Below are 17900 nucleotides of genomic sequence, written 5' to 3' on the forward strand. Positions count from 1 at the left end.
GACACTGCAGGCGACAGGCCTCCCTCTCCAGGACACTTGGCAGGGCCATTTTCCTGGGGAGACAACCTACGGCCCAGCCCCGCACAGAGCAGCGGGCCTCGCCCCTGCCCCAGCCAGGCCACCCTTGGGGTGGCCTCTGCACCCTGCTCTTGGAGAGGGCCTTGCTTTAGTAGGAAAGGACTGCCTGTGGACGTGCGTCCTCTGGGTGGCCTGGCTCTCTTCCCACCCCTGCCCTCTGGGCGGGAGGCCCTTCCCCCGCCTGACCCTTCCTGACCACAGCCTGGGAGCCAGACCGGGCAGGCATGGGGGCTCCGCCTGTCGCCCGTCCTTGCTTGGATGCCCTGTGTTGGTCCCCACGGCCCTCATCTGAAGGCTCCATGTCTCCGTGCCTGGCCCGGCCCCAGCACGATGGCGCCTGTGAACTTGCTGTTTAATCCCATCTTGGGGGCGAGCTCGGAGCCTCAGCAGTGAGGGAGCCGGGCACCCCAGCACCGGCGCCTGGTGGGGGTGCAGTTCAGAAGCTTCCCAGTCACGAGCCGGCAGCCTGCGCCTCAGACCAGGCCGGGTGGCCCCCGGAGCACGCCACCAGCCACCGGCTATCCTGGGCCTCGCAGCAGAGGCAGCTGGGGCCTGCAGAGCCCTGCGGATTCCCGGGCTCGGTGCAGGCTGGGAGCTCCTCACGCGCACACCGTCTCCCTGCTGCCTGGCGCGGAGGGCGGTTTTGCGGTTTTCTTCTTCTTTTTCATGAAGTCAGGTCCAGCCTGGCCTGTGACTCAACGTGTTCCGCTGTGAGGTGGCAAGGCCAGCGGGCAGGAGGAGGCGCTTCAGGCGGGCCTGGGCTGTGGCCTGGCCCCTGCGCCAGGGGTCTGGTGTGTGGGTGCCACGGGGTACAGGCTGCCCCAGTGTGTGGGGTGAGGGACACAAAGGGCTCCCGCCTGCTCTGTTTCTCTGGGTGCTGCTTGGGCTTTGAGCAACTCTCACCTGCCCATCCCCACACCTGTGCGCCCCGCCGGGCAGTTGCGGCCCATTGTCCACACTTCCCCGTTGCCCCAGACAGAAACCCGGCCCTGTGAGTCTACGCCCCGTGCCCCAGGGCCACCCTGCCTGCTGGCCAGCACTGGCCCTCTGGGGGAGCACCCTGTCTGCGGGAGGCCCAGGGCTTCCTGGTGTTTGCTGCTGGGCACCGGGGTCAGCGCCCGGCCTCTGTGCCCTCACCCTGTGGGTGGGGTCCACGCAGGTGGTCCCCAGCCCTGGGCGCTTTCTCTTTTGGGTCTGGCTGGGCCCACGGGTGCTGCTCCCAGGTGGGGCCCACAGGCCCTGTGCCAGGCGAGGGCGTCCTCTGCGGCAGCCCTGGGGGCCTGGTGTCTAGGGAGGGCTCCACCCCCGGAGCTGCTGTCTGGCTGGGTGTGGAGGCGGCGGCGCTGGCCTGGCAGGGGACCAGCAGCCCGTGGGTGGTCTCCAGGTTCTCAGCCCAGACGGTGCCGGCGTCTCTGCCCCAGGTGTCCATACCTGCACCGGACGACGGGGGACACGGAGCGCAAGTACCACTTGCGCTACTACAAGACGGGCACCTGCATCCACGAGACGGACGCCCGGGGCCACTGCGTGCGGAACGGGCCACACTGCGCCTTCGCGCACGGCCCCCTGGACCTGCGGCCGCCCGTGTGTGATGTGCGGTGAGTGCAGCGGCGCCGCAGCAGCTCCTCATGGGCAGCTCAGGGCCTTCGGCTGGTCCCCCTCACTGCATGCCCGCCTGCTGCAGCTCCCTTCTGGGGTTGCTCCCTCGGAGGGGTGGGGCCCAGTGCCCAGGAACACAGCTCTCAGGTGCAGCGGATCCGGCCCGTGTCTGGGTCGGGTGTGCCTGGAGCTGGCCAGGTCCTGTCCTGACCCCTGGTGACTACTCAGGCCCCGTGTGGCTGGGAGGTGTGTGCAAGCGGCTCTGTGCTTCCAGGGAGCTGCAGCAGGGCCAGGAAGCGCTGCTGGACGGCCCTCTGGGTGGGGGCGGGGGCATCCCTGAGCTGCAGCCCAGCGTCTTGGCCAGCCAGGCTATGATTGAGAAGATCCTGGGCGAGGACCCCCGGTGGCAAGGTAGGCTGGGGGTGGGCGGGGCCTTGTACCTCTGGCAGCATTGTGGGCCTGGCGGGGTTTACCGCTCAGAGGGGGGCGGAGGCCCAAGTCTAGGGCATGGGGGCCGCGTGGGCCCTGCACCCTGGCTGCTCTGTACCCTGCACCCGGGGTCCTCTACTGTTGGGGAGGGGCTGCACCATGTGGGACCCCGGCGGAGCAGAACCCGCTGTGCCTGCGACTGCGGAGTGTCCACCCAGCCTGCGGTGTGGCTGTGCACACACACCCCTGCCCCCCCATGCCCATGGCCAGCGTTTCGCTCAGGGCGTGGCTGCCAGGCCGCGGGGGCGGGTGTTGGTGCGCTGGGCCTGCATCCTTGCGATGCCGCTGACTGCTTCGGTGTGTGGGAGATGCGGGGCCTGCGTGCCCACGTGTCCAGGCGGGCCTGTCTTTCAGAAACCAGCTTCGTGCTGGGCAGCTATAAGACGGAGCCGTGTCCGAAGCCGCCGCGCCTGTGCCGCCAGGGCTACGCCTGCCCACACTACCACAACAGCCGGGACCGGCGGCGCAGCCCCCGCAGCTGCCAGTACAGGTGGGCCCACCTCTTGCCTGCCCGCTGGAAGGCCCCAGCGTGTGGGGTACGGGAGCTCCCCAGCTGAGCACAGCTGGCACCCCTGTCCCCCAGCCACGGCCTGCTGGCCGCGGGTCCTGGGGGAGTTCCCAGGAGGGAGGAGCCCAGCCCCTCGCTCGCCCTGGCAGTGGGGACAGTGGAGCTCGGCGCCCGGATCATTGGCTCTTCCTGCAAGCGGGTCTGCAGCCCAGACCCTTAGGGTGGTCGGTCCCCACCCCCTGACGCCGCTCCACCCCCAGGTCCACGCCCTGCCCCAGCGTGAAGCATGGCGATGAGTGGGGCGAGCCTGCGCGCTGCGAGAGCGGGGACAGCTGCCAGCACTGCCACTCCCGCACGGAGCAGCAGTTCCACCCTGAGGTAGGGCCCGGCCCGCGCCCCTCCCCGCCGGCCCACGGCCCTCAGTGCGGCTGTTCGACAGAGGAGTGAAGCCCGCCCGTCGTGTGTGGCTGCGGGCAGGGCCCGGGTGGGACGGTTCCCCCGCACGCGCGCGCAGGGCGTGTCCCCATGGCGTCTCCAGCCTCGCGGTCCTAGGCGAGCATCAGCACAGAAATGGACATGCGTGTCAGTGGAGCAGACCGGGGAACCCAGAACAGACCCGCAGGCGCCTGCACCTTACCCATGTTGGGGTGGCTGCGGGGCAGGCCCCCTGGTGGGGGTGGGGGCGCAGGGCATGTTGGAGATGCGGCCCCTGGGGGGGGCACGAGTGGGCTGAGGGGATGACCCATGTTCGAGAGCTGCTGCTTGGCGAGAGGAGACTCGGGCAGCCCAACAGACTGGTCCCCGCGGGGGGAGCAGGGCCCCATGGTGTGACTGCGGAGGGGTGGGGGTGGGAGGCACTTGTCCAGGACGCGAAACGTACAAAATTCGGCCACAAAGAGGTTGAGCAGGTAGCAAGACGCTAGGAGACCGCTCAGCACAGGAGCTGCGATGGCAGGCGGCCCCCTCCTACCGTGGGGAGCAGTCCCTAGGCCCCCGCGGGATGTGGCCATAGGGTCGCCCCGAGGGCAGCCTGGTTTATGGCACCGGCAGGCAGCACGGGGCTTTGGCCTGCCCGGCAGTGGGCAAGTGCCACAGAGCCCACGTGGCCGCCGTCAGAGGGCTGGGCGCGTGCCCTGGACGTCACGAGTGAAGGGATGAGACTTTCAACAGCGCAGCGGGCGTCTGAGAATGCCGCTGCCGCAGAGCCGGAGCGGTCGGTGCTGGCCCTCCCATGGCGGACGGCTCGAGCAGTAACGCGCTTTCAGGAGCCGGGGCGTCAGCGGTCTCTGGTGTCTGCTCTTGGGGCAGGCCCTGGGGCAGTGGCAAGCCCGCAAGTTGCGCATCAGGGAGGCCCGTGGAGGTGCCGCAGGGTCCAGGTGCAGATCCTGACCTGCTGGCCCGCGTGGGGCCTCGCGGCCCCCTCCACTCCAGACTGGGTCTGCCGAGACCAGGCCGGCATGGCCGGCCGGGGGTGGGGGCAGCGGGCCGGGTCTGGGGCGACACGGCTGTCCATTGAATGGGCCTGCCGGGGACGGCGGCGGGCGGGGCACGTCCTTCAGGGGAGCGGCTTGAGCAGTGAGTGCAGGAGAGGCCCCGCCATGGGTGCTCTTCGCAGGACGCCCCGTGGTCTGGGCTCTGCTCCGGGCGGGGGCGGCCAGCTTGGGTCCGCGCGCAGCCCCACCGCCTCTCCTGTCTCCTAGATCTACAAGTCCACCAGGTGCAATGACATGCGGCAGACCGGCTGCTGCCCACGGGGCCCCTTCTGTGCCTTCGCACACGTGGACAGTGAGTGTCACCCGCAGAGACGCTGGTGCAGCGGGCCCTGGGGGTGGGCGGGTGGGCAGCAGGCAGCCGGCACGGCTCTTTGTTCTCAGGGTCCCTGGGGCGGGAGGGGATACCCCCACCCCGGGTTCCAGGGCCTGGCAGCTCGGCTGACTCGGCCCCATGCCCTCGTGGTCTCTAGGGCCCCTTCCGGGGCTGGGGTCTGGCTCCCCTGGTTTTGTGTGGCTGCACTCCCGGTCAGCCTGTCCTTCGCTGTGGGTCAGTTCTCGCTGTGCGCGCGCCTGGCTGCACCGTGGCCCCTGTCCTGCCCTCATGGCCTTCACCCCCCTTGGCAGAGAGCCTGGGAGCGGCCAGCGACCGGGGCTGCCGAGACCTGGCCTCCGCCAGCAGCACCGCAGCCGGCAGCGGGCAGCCCGGACACGTAAGTGGGCAGCAAGCCAAGGATGTCGGGCAGCCTCTGCGCCCCTTGGTTTCAGCGGCGACGCGGTGGAGGCTCCCACCTGCGGGTCTTCCCGGAAGTCGGGCTGGGCCGAGCTCTGGCCGGGCCCACTGACCTCCGCTTGCAAGTGTTCGGCTGGTGCTCGGGAGGGGAAGGCGGGCAAGGCCGGCACCTGGGGTGCTCGCCACGCGTCGTCGCCCCTACTGCTCTGCGCCCAGCCAGGGTGATCGAGCCACCTCCGGGTCCTCAGGCCCCCGCGCCCACCGCCGGGTCCCGCGCCCCAGCCGGGCCCCCAGACATGGCGTGGGGTGGGCTGGGCACCTGGCAGGGCAGACACGTTCCCTTGTCCTCGAGGGCTCCCGTCCCGGGTGTGGCGGCGCATGGGGGCGGCTGGCGGCCCGGGTGGCCTGTCCGTGTAGGAAGCTCCCCTCCTATGGGAAGCGGCGCCGCGTGGAAGGCGGAGCCCAGGGCCAGGCGGGAGCGCCGCCCAGCAGATGGCGTCCTCTGCAGCGACCTCGCCGACCACCGCTTTGCACGTCAGGCCAGATAGACGGCCAGCCGACGAGCGGCCCGAGCGGGGCAGCCACCGCCTCCTCCCGGCGGGGTGTCCCCCGCAGGCCCGGGGGGGGGGGGGGGTGACTTCCCCGCCGGCCGCCAGCCCCACAGGAGTGAGGACCCTGCTCCCGCCTTTCCAGGCAGCTGCGGGCGGCCCAAGCTGGTGGCTGCCCGGGGCCGGGGTGGCCCGCACACGAGTCTGGCCCAGAAGCACATCCTCGTCCCCAAGAGTCTCCGCCAGCGGCTGCTCCCGGCCCGTGTTCCGTGCGCCTGCCCCCTTGCCTGGTCTCACCTCGGCTCGTCCCACCCTGAAACCTCTCGGGAGGCCCCGCAGCTGCCCCTGCCGTGCCCGCATCCCTCCTGTCTCGGCCTGCAGGTGGTGCAGGGAGCCGCCCCTGCCCCCTGCCCGGCGCCCCCTTCCGTGCCCTGGCTCGGCCGGTTCCCGGCCCTGCCTCGAGGCTCTTACCGCGGCTGTCCCTCGGCGCGTCCCCAGCGCCCCCAGGCTGGGCGTCCGGTGGGCTCCGGGAGGAAGGTGGTCGCAGGGCTGGGGCAGCCCCTGGTGATGGTCGCGGGGCATGGCCTCTGTGGTGACCGGGTATCCTCTAGGTGGGCCCCAGCCTGGTTGCTGCTGACCGTTTCCCAGGGTCCCAAAGACTGAGGCGGGGTTTGCTGAGAGAGCACGTGTGCCTGGGCTTCTGGGGTGGACCCTGCTGGACGCCCGAGGGTGACTGGCCCCACACCCTGAGGGGCTCCGTGGCCCCTGGCCCTGGTGCCATGCGTGGGGACACCCTGCGCTCACCCGGGGAGCCTGCCAGGGGCCTCGGCCGCCGCCTCCTGTCCTTGAGACTCAGCTTTGTGGCGACAGTGGTGGGCGTGGGTCTCCAGGCCGTGGGTACGGGAGCCTCAGGGGCGGGCCCAGAGGTGCAGGGGGCTCACACACACAGCCCTGCTGTGGGCTCGCCTGGACACTGCCTCCACCTGGCATCCCTTCCCACAGCGGCCGGCAGCCCGGCTCGCTCTTGGCCAGGTGGTGCCGGAGACAGCGCTCTCTGCTCTGTCCCAGGAGGGCAGCGGGGTGGGGGGTCGTTCAGGCCGTCTGCTGGGGCAGGGCCACAGGCCGCTTGTGGGGCTCCGGCGTGTTGTCCTGCGGGTGGCCCCTGAGCACCGTCCCTGCAGAGCCGTCCCGGGCGCCGCTTCCGGGCCTTGTCCCAGTGGCAGCCTGCACTGCTGCCTTGGCTGGCCTCCTGCCGGTGCCCACGGCGCTGCTCACCGCTGTGTCTGTCTCTGCGCAGAGCCACCTGTCGGTGTTTGCTGTGGGCCACCCCCTTGCTCCCAACGTGGGCTCCAGCATGGGCTCCAGCCTGGCGTCCAGCGCAGGCTCGGGCGGCTCCTCCCCCACCGCGCTGCCCCTGCTCCCGGTGCGTGCCCACCCGCTCGACCCCCCCAGCAGTGCCCTGGAGTCAGGCCCAGGTGAGTCGCAGGCGCCGCTGCCCCGGCTTTGCGTTCAGCTGTGCTGGCTCGGGGCCTTGTGGACGCAGGGGTGCGTGTCCAGTCACTGGCCTCTGGGCACCTCCCATGGCAGAGGACAAACGCCTGCCTGGGGACGAGGGCCCTGGGCGTGGCAGAGTGGGAGTTTGCAAAGAAACGCAAGTGGGTGCAGCAAGGGCACCCAGGGAGGGGGCAAAACTGGATGACGGGTAGGTGCTATCCACTGTGGAGATGTTCTCAGCTGCCGGTCACTGAGGCTCGGGCTGGTGGGGATGGCTGGATGGATGGCTGCTGCTTCTGGAGCCCTGACCTCCCCTCCTCAGCTCTGTGCGCTAGCCGCTCTGGAGAGCACCCCTCTGGGCCTCCAGGAGGCAGACTTGGAGGACTGGCCCTCTCAGGGCCAGGTCCCTGTTGGTACCGGGCCCCTCCTGGTGCCAGAGTGCAAGGCCAGCCCCCGTGTGCTGACCTGAACCTGCAGACCAGCATCCCTCAGGGCCAGAGGCAGGGCATGTTTGCGGGTTAACTTTCCCAGGCTTGAAGGTAGTCGCAGGACTGGAGCAGGAGGCCGCCCCATCCCCTGCTCTTCAGGCCCAGCTAGATGGCGCCTTCCAGCCCTGGTACCACCTTCTGCCTGTTGCATGCCGGCATTACCTCGGACCGGGACTGGAGCTCCCCACCAACGGCTGAGGGGGTAGGGGCATACGCTGCTGCTCACGTATAATGAGCTTTGGCTTCTGCTTCTGCTGTCAAAACAGCCCCGATGCGGCCAGTGGGCCTGTCCGGACCACCCTGCAGAGAGCTGGTGGAGAGCTCGGGCCGGGAGTGGGCCGCCCTCTGGACTGGGCCCCTGCCAGCAGCTTCCTGCCGCCCAGGACCGCCCCCCCCTTCCCCCTACCCCCCCCGTGTCCCCGCCTGCGCGGGGCTGGCCAGCGGCCACCACCCTAGCAGGGAGAAAGGCGAGCTAGTGGGAATGGGGGGTGATGCTGCGGTAGCAGGTGCTGCGCTCAGGCTGATTCTGTGTTCTGCGGGGCGGCGGGGTCATGGCGGGGGCCGCGGAGGGGCGCCTCTGCCCTCCGGCCACCACGTGGGGCCACTCCCGGCGGACGGAGCGGCGGCGCCTTGTCAGGGTGGCGCGAGGCGGCGCCGGCGGAGCGCCAATTCGCGTGAGACCGGTGGACTGGAGGGGCTGCGGGGCCCCGAGGCGGGGCGGCGGGGCCTCCGCTCGCGTGTGCACCTGCGCCCGTCCCGGGGGCGGCGCCGGCGTTGCCTGGGGGCGGGGCAGGCGCGCCTTGTGCCTACGTCTCGGGGGCGTAGCCGGCTCCCGAGGGTGCGTCATCGGGGGCGGGCCTAGGGGCGGGGCCTGGGAGCGCAGCCGGCGCCCCGGGGCTGCGTCACCGGGGCGGGCATGTGGGCGGGCCGGCGCCCGCGGGCTGCGTCACCGGGGGGCGGGGCCTGGGAGTGCAGCCTGCGCCCAGATGCCGGCGTCGTGGGGGCGGGGCCTGGGGCGGGCCGGCGCCCGCGGGCTGCGTCACCGGGACGGGCGGGCCGCCGGGCGGGGCGCGGGCCGGGTTTGAATCGCGGCGGCGGCGGCGGCGGGGCGCGGGCGGTGAGTCAGCACCGTCGGCCCCGCGCGGTCGGGTTCCGGGTGGTTCCGCGGGGCGCGGGGTCCAAGCCCCGCCGGCGGGGCGGGGGGCGCCGGTGCTGGGGGGACGCCGGGCGCGCGGGCTCCCGGTCTCCGTGGCCCGTCTCCGCGCTGTGTCTCGCGGGAGCGGCCCCGCCGGGCGCTCCTCGGCGCCTCTCCGCGCGGCCGGGCGGCCCCGGGGCTTGAGCAGCGGCGCGGCCCACGGAGCTTCGTCTGGGGCTCGAACCTGCCGGACGCCGCTGGGGTGCGGCGGGCGGGCGGGCGGCCGTCCCGGGCAGCCGCCGGCCCCCGAGAGCCGCGCGCCGGAGCCCGCCCCGGGCCGGGGGCTCGTTCCTGCTCTTCCGCGGCCTGTGGCCCTGGGTAGGACGGCAGGGCCCCGGGGGTGGTTCAGAGACGCCCCCAGACATCACCTCTCCAAGTAACACCCTGAACCCCGCTTGGGGGGGCCGCGGCCGTTGCGCTGAGTCACGGGTGGGGGTGGGGCGCGCGTCCTTCCAGGTGAGACGGCTGCTCGCTGGCTTTCTCGTCGCTCACTGACCTTCTCTTTGTGACTTTGTTGTTCAAAAGTGTTTCTGGAGCTCTGCGGACTCTGAGACAGACGGCCCCACCCCAGCCTGAGCCCAGGACGCCAGGTGTGAAGGGAGGTCCAGGGCGTCCGCGTTGCTGGGCCCGCCAGGCCGGCGCGTGGACAGGGGCTCGGGTCCCCTCTGCGCAGGGTCAGGCTGCGCTTGAGGGGGTTGGGCCGCCCGTCTTTGGCTGCTGCTGCGACAAGGGTCCAGGGCCCTGCAGGGGTTGGCGGGCTGCGGGGGTGGTGGGTCTGATTCAGAGGGCTGTGGAGCCGGAGCCCGAGTTTTCCCAGGATGGCCGGGTGTTTGTAACTGATGGAGGCCGAGCTGTACCCACTGCTGTGCTGGGAATCAAGGGCAAAGGGATGGCTGGGGTGGGGAGGCTGCTGGGGGCATGGGGTTGCGGCTGGGACCAGCACAATATCTAAAGCCTCCAGTGTCTTATTTTGGGGGTGGGGGGGCTGGATTCCTGGCAGGGTGCACTTGCTGTTTTGGAGAATTTCATGCTGGAGCAGTGCAGGCGGGGGGGGGGGGGGGGCGGACCCCAGGGGTCTTGGGGGCTCTTTCAGGGATCTTTTCTTGTTTTGTGCCTGCAGTTTGGAAGACTAGCTGCTCACTTCTTCCTGTGTGAGGCAGCCTCTGGTCTCACATTCCATTTTCTGCTTCCTGGGGTGACCCGGTGCAGGGTGCCAGGGCGCAGTCAGAGCTGAGCAATATGCCCACTCTCGCGCCTCTACCAGTGTGCTAGTCGGGTGGGGCAGTGTAGAGTCCTTTGTGATGAGTGCTTGATTCTGGGCACCGGCCCCTCAGCAGGTAGGGTGGGAATCCTGTAGAAGGCTGGCCCAAGGCAGGCAGGTCAGCCCAGGGTCCTTGGGGCAGGGGTGACTGGTCTTACTGAGGGGACTGCATGTCTCTGGCCAGGGGTGCAGGCACTGGAGGGAGCGCCAAGAGGGGACACTCCAGCAGCAGGGGAGGATCTGTGTGTTGCGCCTTTGGTGCCGCTGAGGCCTCGGGCAGATCCAGCTATTGGCCCGGCGATGCCATGGGCAGGGAAGGCAGCGCTGGTGGGGGCGTCCCAGGAACTCCTGCGGCCCTAGCTCCGGTGCCAGACGGATGGTGCAGCCTGTCTGGACCTTCCCCTGGGCTGATTGTGGGGCTGTGAGGACTCAGGCGGCTCCAGCCTGGGCACTGGGCCCGGCCAGGACGGGGCAGGGATCGGGCAAGGGTCTCTGCTGATTGGGCTCGGCCTCAGTGTGGCGCAGCCTGGGAAGAGGTCCCAAAAGGTTCTTCCTCGTCTGGTGTGTTGAGTGAGCTGGCCGAGCGCTTGGGAGATACAGGCATCAGGCCGGGCACGCTTTGCCCAGATGCTCTTTCTGGGGGAGAATGTGGAGAATTGGGGGGGCGCAGTGGCCAGGGTCATCACCCAGGCCCCTCTGGGCCCTCCTCTCCCTGGGCGGGCAGGAGGGAGCCACGGCCGGCCTGCAGGGGCCCGCAGCGGAGTGATCTTGTGTCCCCAGGAAAGGACCTGGACGAGCAGGACAGCGGCGACCAGGGGCTGACTGGTGAGGACCCTGCTCCCGCCTCCACCCACGCCCCACTTCTCCGCTGGGGGCCTTATGGCGGCAGAGCCTGCTTTCCCCGGTCCCCTCCCAGCTTCCACCTGCCGCGGCTGCTCCCCCATTCAAAGATGGTGCGGGGGACCGGGCCCCGCATCGGCCCTGGTGGGCGCTGCCTGTGCCCTTGCCCATGCTGGCTCTCTCTTCTCTGCAGGGCAGCGGTCTCTGGGGGGCTCAGCCCCCGTCGCCATCCCTGGCTGCCTCCCCCGCTCGCCGTCCCTGTCCACCTCCCCGCGCAGCTCGCTCTCCCGGTCCCTGTCGGGGCCCCTGGTCTCGGCCATGACGCCCCCACAGCAGCCGCCAGCTCTCAAGCCAGAGCCCGGGGCGCTGGGCCCCTCGGCCCCAGCCTACAACTCCCTCGGTGAGTTCCCGGCCCCGGCCTGTGCTCGTCCCAGGACCGTGACTGCGCCTGCGCGGCCGCCCCGGTGTGGGCCCTGGAGCCGTGATGTGTCCCGGGCTTCTCCGCGGAGGGCATCTCTACCGCCCGGCTGTCGTGACTTGACTTCCGACGCCTCTCATGGGTCAGCGCGCCCGTGGGAATAAGTTCTTCAGGGTCTCTGACACTTAGCGGTGCCGTGTTCTTGGGGCCGGCCTTCGGGAGGGCCTGGTGATGGTGTGCGGGGCCCAGGACCCCGAGTCGGCGCTCGGCCAGGGCCGCCCCTGCCCCGCCGCACCCTCACACCTGCCCTCCACGCGCAGGTCTCAATGGCGTGCCCGGGAGCATCTGGGACTTTGTTTCCGGCAGCTTCTCTCCTAGCCCATCTCCCATCCTGGGCTCCGGCCCCGCGGGCCCCGCGAGTGCCAGCCCCGGCGGCACCGAGCTGGCGCGGGTCAGGCGGCAGCTGGACGAGGCCAAGAGGAAGATCCGGCAGTGGGAGGAGTCCTGGCAGCAGGTGAAGCAGGTGAGCGGCCGGGACGGGGGCAGCCACTGGGGTGCCTGGGAGCGGCCACTGCAGCCCCTTGGGTTTTAGGCCTGTGACGCGTGGCAGCGGGAGGCACAGGAGGCCAAGGAGCGGGCCCTGGCGGCTGACAGCGCTCGGCAGCTGGCGCTGCAGAAGAAGCAGGAGGTGGAGGCCCAGTTCCGACGTCTGCAGGAGGAGCTGGAGGGCGTATCTCCCGCGCTACCTGGGCTGCGGGGCTGCGGCGACATCGGAGCCATACCCCTGCCCAAGCTGCACTCGCTGCAGAGCCAACTGCGCCTGGACCTGGAGGCCGTGGACGGGGTGAGTCCCGCGGGCCCCTCCTGCTGACCCGCTGAGGCTTCGCTGCCCCAACTTCGGCCTGACCCAAGTTTCTGCCAAGCCCACATCCTGGCACTGCCCACTTGGGCGTGGCTGTTCCCTCCTGGCCCATCCTCCTCCCAGGCACTCGGGTGGTCCTGGCCCCGTGGGGCACAGCTGGAGCCTGGTGGGTCAGGGGTCTAGGTTCTGGGCTTCCCTCGGGTGGGTGGAGTGGGAGGACCCTGGACCCACCAAGGCCTCTGCCCACAGGTGATCTTCCAGCTGTGCGCAAAGCAGTGCGCCGTGTGCGGGGAGCAGGCCCAGGGCGCTGTCCTGCGGCCCTGCCAGCACCGCGTCCTCTGCGAGCCCTGCGCGGCTGACGCCCCTGCGTGCCCCTGCTGCACAGACCAGCCCCTCCGGTGGTGACTAGAAGCCCCAGCAGGTTCCCTGCTGACCCCCGGTGCAGTGCTCTGCGCAGCCGGCCAAGCCCTTTGAGCAGAGGACTGGTACCGAGGCCGTTCCGCAGTCCAAGCTGCTTTTTTGCGTCCAGTTTTCTTAAAGAGGCGCTGAAGTGGAGCTGCAGGGGCTGCGGTGAGCCCGGCACCCTATGCCAGGGGCGGGTGGGCCACTCGGTCTGATGGCAGCCTGCACCTGCGTGGATCCAGCGACTGCACAGCCGGGAGGCGCCAGGCTCCAAGCGCATGTGCGGGGGACAGCGGGATTCTGGTGACCCGCTCCAAGGCAGGGCTGAGCCCCGTGGTGCTACTTCCCAGGCTGGCGCGTCCTGTCTCCACCGGTGAGCCCTGCACGCCACCCAGCGGAGAGGGACAGGCCCTGCCCGCGCCGCCAGGCTCCCGGCATGGCCTCGGAGACTAGGGCGATGCTGCCGGGCCTGGAGCACCGCTCCGGCCTCAGCAAGGCTGCCGGCTCGGCCTCTGGTGCAGTGGCCCTCCTGCTCCTGGGCTTTGCCAAAGACTTTCTAGCGTTCCCTGACGCGCACAGCAGCTCGGCGAGTGTCTTCGTGGGCGGCTGGGTCAGAACGTACCCGCTGCAGCAGGGCCTGGAGGTGGCCCTCGGCGGGCCCCCGAGGCAGCCCTCGCTGCGTCTGGTTTCAGTAACGATGCCGTCTGTCTGCGCTGCTGTCTCGCCAGCCCCACTGGCCTGCACCTCTGTGGCGGGGAGTGGGGGGCGCACTTTCAGGTCAGGCATGTGAGATTAAGCTTTAGGCCTAGTTATAAGCTATTTGGTCCGTTTTTTGGGTGGTGTGTGGGGTGCCCCGCGTCCTCCAGCCTGGCCACGAGACGTGGTGCGGGTGACCAAAGAAGTCCCCCAGAGCGGAGCCCTGGGCCAGGACAGTTCACTGGGCCCTCCCACCCCCCTTGGCGGGGGCGGCTGCATGGGGCCCTTCCACCCTCCTGCGCCGTCGGGGAGACGCTGCCTCTCCCTACCCGGGCCGCAGGCCTCTGCGTGTGCATTAACTTATGGCCCCCCGCCTGCCCTGCTCGGGGTGCTTGGGCGGGGGCTTTCTCCCCCAGGAAGCAGTATTTATGATGCGTGATCGTTTACTTGTAGTGAACTGTTTATTTAAAGTGAACACTTGCTTAAACTTTTTTACACGATAGCATTTACGCGGTGGTTTACAGAACTCATGACTTATTTTTTGCCAGTATGGGAATTAATTAAACTTGGAACCTTTGGTGCGTCTGCGTCCCAGGCCCTCCCTTGACAGGACCCCCGGGTCTGGACTCTGCTCTCAGCACCTCTCGGCTCACAGGGTGTTGCCCTGCGGGCCCGGGTTGCCTCGTTGCTCCTCTCGTGACCTGTCCGTGGGTGTCTTCAGGCGCGAGAGCTCAGAGCTGGAGGTTTCTGAACCAGGTGGGTGGCCGGTGGTCAGACTGGGCTGATCCGGGCTGGGCTGGGCCGGCGCCCCCGCCCCGTGATTACCTGCAGGCCTCAGGTAGGGGAGGCCGTGCTGGGCTAGCACACTTGTCAGCCGCTCCACCTCCTGGGTCAGCTCCCTGTGTGCCTGCAACACGGTGCAGCCAGTGGTGGGCTCGGGAACTGCTGCGTGGCCCGCCCCCCTGGAGGCAGCCGCAGGGCCGCATACCTGGCTGCACCTCTCCAGCGTCTCAAACGCTGGGCCCTTCCCGCCTCCCTTCTGGGCAGCCTTGCTGTCTCCGTGGGTGCTGAAGTAGCCGGCATCCTCAAAGAGCGCCCGCAGCAACTTCCTGTGGCCCTGCAGGCAGGAGGCGGCAGGCAGGAGCGCCCAGACCCGACCCTGCCACGCCTGCCCCACCCACCTGAGCACCCCACCTCCACCCCCGGGCCTCACCTGGGGTGTGATCAGCTCATCCGCCAGGTCCTGCTCCACCCGGTCCCACCTCTGCTGCAGGGCGGCGGGCAGGGCTGGGTACACTGAGAACCCAATAGAAACCAGACTGAGCTGAGCCCCCACACCCCCACCAGCCAGCCCCTCCCTTCCTACCTAACAAGGAGTGGGGGTGGCAGACCAGGGGCGTCTCGAACGTCAGCGCGTAGACGCAGGTGCTCGGCTCAGACACCTGAGCTAAGCGGTTGCTTTTCCCGCAGGTAAGCTCCACCTGAGGGAGCAGGGGATCCGGGTGGGTGGGTGGGTGGGTGGGTGGGTGGGTGGGGACACCGGGCCCCTCCCTGCCCCGCTCCCGGGCCCTCCCTGCCCACACCTTGCTCTGCCGGCTGCGGGCGTGGCAGGAGTCGCCCTCCCGCATCCACATGCCAGTGAAGGTGCCGTTGGTGATCTCCCACTCGTGCCAGACGCTGGGCGGGAACAGCGCGTGTGAGGCTCGGCCTGAGGGGCGCCGCCCAGGCCCGCCCAGGCCCACTCACCCCAGGATCCCGCTGTAGGCGTTCCAGCGGAAGGTCTGCTCGTGCTGGGTCACGTTGTGGAAGGGGCAGAGCTCGTACTTGTACCTGGGGCACAGCTGCGGTCAGGGGTGTCCCGGCCGCCCGCCCTCGCCCCCGCCGCCCTCACTCACGTGGACTCCACCAGGCTGAAGCACTGGCCGGAGAGGCCGGAGAGGTGCGGAGGCCCTGGGGGGAGAGCGGCGCTGAGTCCGCGGGAGCGCCGCCCCTCGGCTCGCGGCCCCCGAGGGAGTCCCCCAGCGGGGCCTGCGCCCTGCCACTGCCAGGCTCCCTGGGGAACGGGCCGGGGCGCCAGCGGTGGGCAGGCGAGGCGAGAGGCCGAGCCCGGGGTGAGCGCCCCCTCGGGCCGGCCTGGGCTCTGCGCGCTGAGGCCCGGCAGGCACGTCCTGGGAGTTCCCTGCTCGGACCCCGAGGCGGCGTCCCTTGGGTCACCTTCTGCGCACACCGCCAGCGAGGGGCCGGGGAGGCCAGGGTGGGTGGCGGGGCAGGCCCGAAGGCGCCTTGGCCAGAGGCGGACGCGGAACGGACAGGCCACAGTGCCACCTGCCCTCCCGTCCTCTCCCCTCGCCACGTGGGCAGACCGCGGCCGGCAGGAGCACGAGGAGGCCGGGGAGACGCCCCAGGCAAGGGCCGGGCGCAGCTGCAGCCGCCTCCTGGCATGCCACGCCCGGGCAGGACCAAGGGGCGCAGCGAGCAGAGCGCTTGGGCCCCAGGGAAACGGGCACAGAAGGCCCCAGCCAGCATGGGCGCAGCCCCTGGCGGGGGACCGTCTTAGGGGGGCCGGATGGAGAAGGCTGCCCGCCAGGGCCGCTGCGCACAACCAGGGTGGACACGGAGCAGGGGTGAGCGGGGAGCAGTTCCCTTGGAGACACTTGGGGGGTGGGGGTGCCCTGGGAGCCCCCACGGGCGACGGGCCCTCAGCCAGAGCCCCCACCCCAAACCCCAGGGACTCAGTCACAGGGGAGCCCAGGGCGCCAGAACCGGCTGGAGCAGGACCACCTGCCCCCTGCAGAGCGAGCAGGTCTGCGCCAGCACCCCCCCCTCTGCTCCCACCACACCTCCCAGCCTGGCGGCGCCCCCTGCCTGTGCCCTGCCCCATCCGGGGACGCTGTGGCTGGGGAGCACCCAGGGAAGCCCGTGCCCCCTCCATGCCCAGCCCCCTCCCCGTCCCGGGAGGCCTGGGCGCAGACAGGGCGCCCCGAATGCCGTGGGAGGGTGGGTCTCTGGCAGCCGGGGTGTGTTTCAGAGCCGCCCTAGCCAGCTCGCCCGGCGCTGGCCGCGGGGGTGGGGGGCTGGGCCAGGCTGTCCCAGGCGGGGCAGCGGGCGCCGGCACGGGGTCTGTGGGGGTGGGGTGCCCATTGCTGACCTTATGTGTGACGGGGCTGCGGTGTCCCCCAAAAGCGAGGCACAGCCAAGGCGTGCGGGCGGTCCCAGCTCCCTCAGCCCGGCCCCTGACCGCAGCCGCGCTGGGCGGGCGCTGGAGCGCTGGTCGCTGCCTCCAGGGACCGCCGGGGAACAGGGCGGCCACAGCACAGCGGAAAACAGGAGAACACGCTGGGCCTGAGCGCCCAACATCCCGAGGGGAGACCGCCAGGGGGGCCAGCGTGGACGCGGGGCAGGAGCCGGGACCGCGCTGCCCCAGCCTCCACCGCAGCCTGGCTCCGGCGGGGAGATGCTAGGTGTGGTCCCGCGAAAAGCTGATGCCACGCTCCACCTTGGGGGTCTCCCGTGAGACGCCAGAGTAGGGGCCAGCCTGCCCCCTCTCCCTGGCACCCCCAGCCTGAACCCGGCCAGACCCCGCTGGACGGGCGCGTCGCTGCCATCTGAGCATCCCGTTTCAGTCCCCACCTCCACCTGCCCCGCGGGCGCCACCCCTGCTGCTCTGGCCGCTTGACAGGACGGGCGCCCGCTTCCTGCGCCCTCACACCCGCGCGAGGGGCCTGCAGGAGGCCGCGGGGTCCCCAGCCGCGGGTGACACGGGGCTCCGCGGCCGGCCGGCAGACAGCGCCCCGCAGCCGGGGCGGCACCGCCCCGGAGGGTCTTCGTTCAAAGGCGCCCGCGAGCCGCCGCCGGCTCCCCTGGACCCGTGGGTGCAGCCGAAGCATCAAGGCCGCGGGGGGCAGCGCCCGCAGGCCGGGGCGGGAGGGTCTGCGGCGCAGCGGGGTGACCTGGCCCAGCTCCGGGGCGGCCGCCGGTCAGGCCCGACCAGGTCTCGCTGGCGGGCTGCGCCGCCGCCCACTCACCGGACACGGGCGACGGCTCCCTCTTGGGCTGGAGCCGGCTGGTCTGGGGCAGGAAGGGGTTGTTGAGCCTGCGGGGGCGGGGGGCGCAGCGGTCAGGCCCGGGGTCGAGTGCGAGGGCCCCGGGGCCGCGGGCGCGAGGGCTCACCCGAAAGTGTTGGGCTCCTCCACCACCTTCATCTTGCCGGCCGCTGCGGGCGCGGGCCCTGCGGGGTCGGGGCGGTGAGCGGGCGGGCGGGCGGGGTCCGGGGCGGGGGCGGGGGGAGCGGGGTCCGAGGCGGGGTCCGAGGGGCGCGGGGTCCGGGGGGCGCGGGGTCCGGGGCGCGGGGTCCGGGGCGGGGGGAGCGGGGTCCGGGGGGCGCGGGGCGGGCGGGGTCCGGGGCGGGGTCCGAGGGGCGCGGGGTCCGGGGGGCGCGGGGTCCGGGGCCGGGGAGCGGGGTCCGAGGGGCGCGGGGTCCGGGGGGCGCGGGGGTCCGGGGCCGGGGGAGCGGGGTCCGAGAGGCGCGGGGTCCGGGGCCGGGGGAGCGGGGTCCGAGGGGCGCGGGGTCCGGGGGGCGCGGGGTCCGGGGCCGGGGGAGCGGGGTCCGAGGGGCGCGGGGCAGGCGGGGTCCGGGGCGGGGGGGTCCGGGGCGGGGGGGCGCGGGGTCCGGGGCGGGGGGCGCGGGGTCCGGGGCGGGGCGCGGGGTCCCGCACTCACCGCGCGCCGCGAGCGCGAGCAGCAGCGCCCAGCGCGCCAGCCCGGCCGCCATCGCTGGGCGGGTCACGTGGGCGCCGGTC

General features: G+C 71.4%; 3 protein-coding genes across 7 annotated transcripts in view; 2 read left to right on the forward strand and 1 right to left on the reverse strand.

Moving 5' to 3' along the window:
* The first annotated feature begins 1687 nt into the window (after positions 1–1687).
* UNKL (unk like zinc finger) lies at positions 1688–14590 on the forward strand. Of its 4 annotated transcripts, XM_037507823.2 has the most exons (11): positions 1688–2088; positions 2521–2656; positions 2935–3052; positions 4375–4459; positions 4792–4877; positions 6743–6920; positions 10664–10708; positions 10917–11123; positions 11462–11664; positions 11734–11985; positions 12253–14590. In XM_037507823.2, exons 1-11 carry the CDS (start codon positions 1707–1709, stop codon positions 12406–12408), a joined length of 1848 nt encoding a protein of 615 aa, XP_037363720.1. In that variant the 5' UTR covers positions 1688–1706; the 3' UTR covers positions 12409–14590. The 4 variants fall into 4 exon arrangements, with proteins under 4 accessions (XP_037363720.1, XP_037363721.1, XP_054549871.1 ...); XM_037507824.2 differs by lacking the exons at positions 1688–2088; positions 2521–2656; positions 2935–3052 and adding an exon at positions 9148–9212 and having other exon boundaries at positions 4414–4459; XM_054693896.1 differs by lacking the exons at positions 1688–2088; positions 2521–2656; positions 2935–3052; ... (1 more) ...; positions 4792–4877; positions 6743–6920 and adding exons at positions 8909–8940; positions 9148–9212.
* RPUSD1 (RNA pseudouridine synthase domain containing 1) overlaps positions 6216–17900 on the forward strand; it is a 177125-nt gene continuing 165440 nt past the window's right edge. The window contains exon 1 of the mRNA XM_054693898.1: positions 6216–6219. The gene's annotated coding sequence lies outside the window, so the exon portion shown is untranslated. The remainder of the gene's footprint in view (positions 6220–17900) is intronic.
* On the reverse strand, positions 13528–17872 carry GNPTG (N-acetylglucosamine-1-phosphate transferase subunit gamma). Of its 2 annotated transcripts, XM_037507825.1 has the most exons (11): positions 17821–17872; positions 17272–17329; positions 17127–17194; positions 14997–15051; positions 14848–14931; positions 14685–14778; positions 14468–14582; positions 14315–14397; positions 14090–14218; positions 13927–14008; positions 13528–13848 (listed from the first exon to the last, which is right to left on the reverse strand). In XM_037507825.1, exons 1-11 carry the CDS (start codon positions 17870–17872, stop codon positions 13751–13753), a joined length of 918 nt encoding a protein of 305 aa, XP_037363722.1. In that variant the 3' UTR covers positions 13528–13750. The 2 variants fall into 2 exon arrangements, with proteins under 2 accessions (XP_037363722.1, XP_054549872.1); XM_054693897.1 differs by having other exon boundaries at positions 13528–14008.

The sequence above is a fragment of the Talpa occidentalis genome, unplaced genomic scaffold (assembly GCF_014898055.3).
Source record: "Talpa occidentalis isolate TD23 unplaced genomic scaffold, MPIMG_talOcc4v2.1 talOcc4.12, whole genome shotgun sequence".
NCBI classification, from domain to species: Eukaryota; Metazoa; Chordata; class Mammalia; order Eulipotyphla; family Talpidae; genus Talpa; species Talpa occidentalis.

Bases quoted from the DNA above. Each gene is read 5' to 3' on its own strand.
- UNKL (XM_037507823.2), top strand. From the start codon at position 1,707: ATGGGCAGCTCAGGGCCTTCGGCTGGTCCCCCTCACTGCATGCCCGCC. The intron at 11,124-11,461 runs GTGAGTTCCCGG...CTCCACGCGCAG, and splicing joins CCCAGCCTACAACTCCCTCG to GTCTCAATGGCGTGCCCGGG. The intron at 11,665-11,733 runs GTGAGCGGCCGG...CTTGGGTTTTAG, and splicing joins CCTGGCAGCAGGTGAAGCAG to GCCTGTGACGCGTGGCAGCG.
- GNPTG (XM_054693897.1), bottom strand. From the start codon at position 17,872: ATGGCGGCCGGGCTGGCGCGCTGGGCGCTGCTGCTCGCGCTCGCGGCG. The intron at 17,195-17,271 runs GTGAGCCCTCGC...CCGCCCCCGCAG, and splicing joins GAGGAGCCCAACACTTTCGG to GCTCAACAACCCCTTCCTGC. The intron at 14,779-14,847 runs GTGAGTGGGCCT...GTTCCCGCCCAG, and splicing joins GCCTACAGCGGGATCCTGGG to CGTCTGGCACGAGTGGGAGA.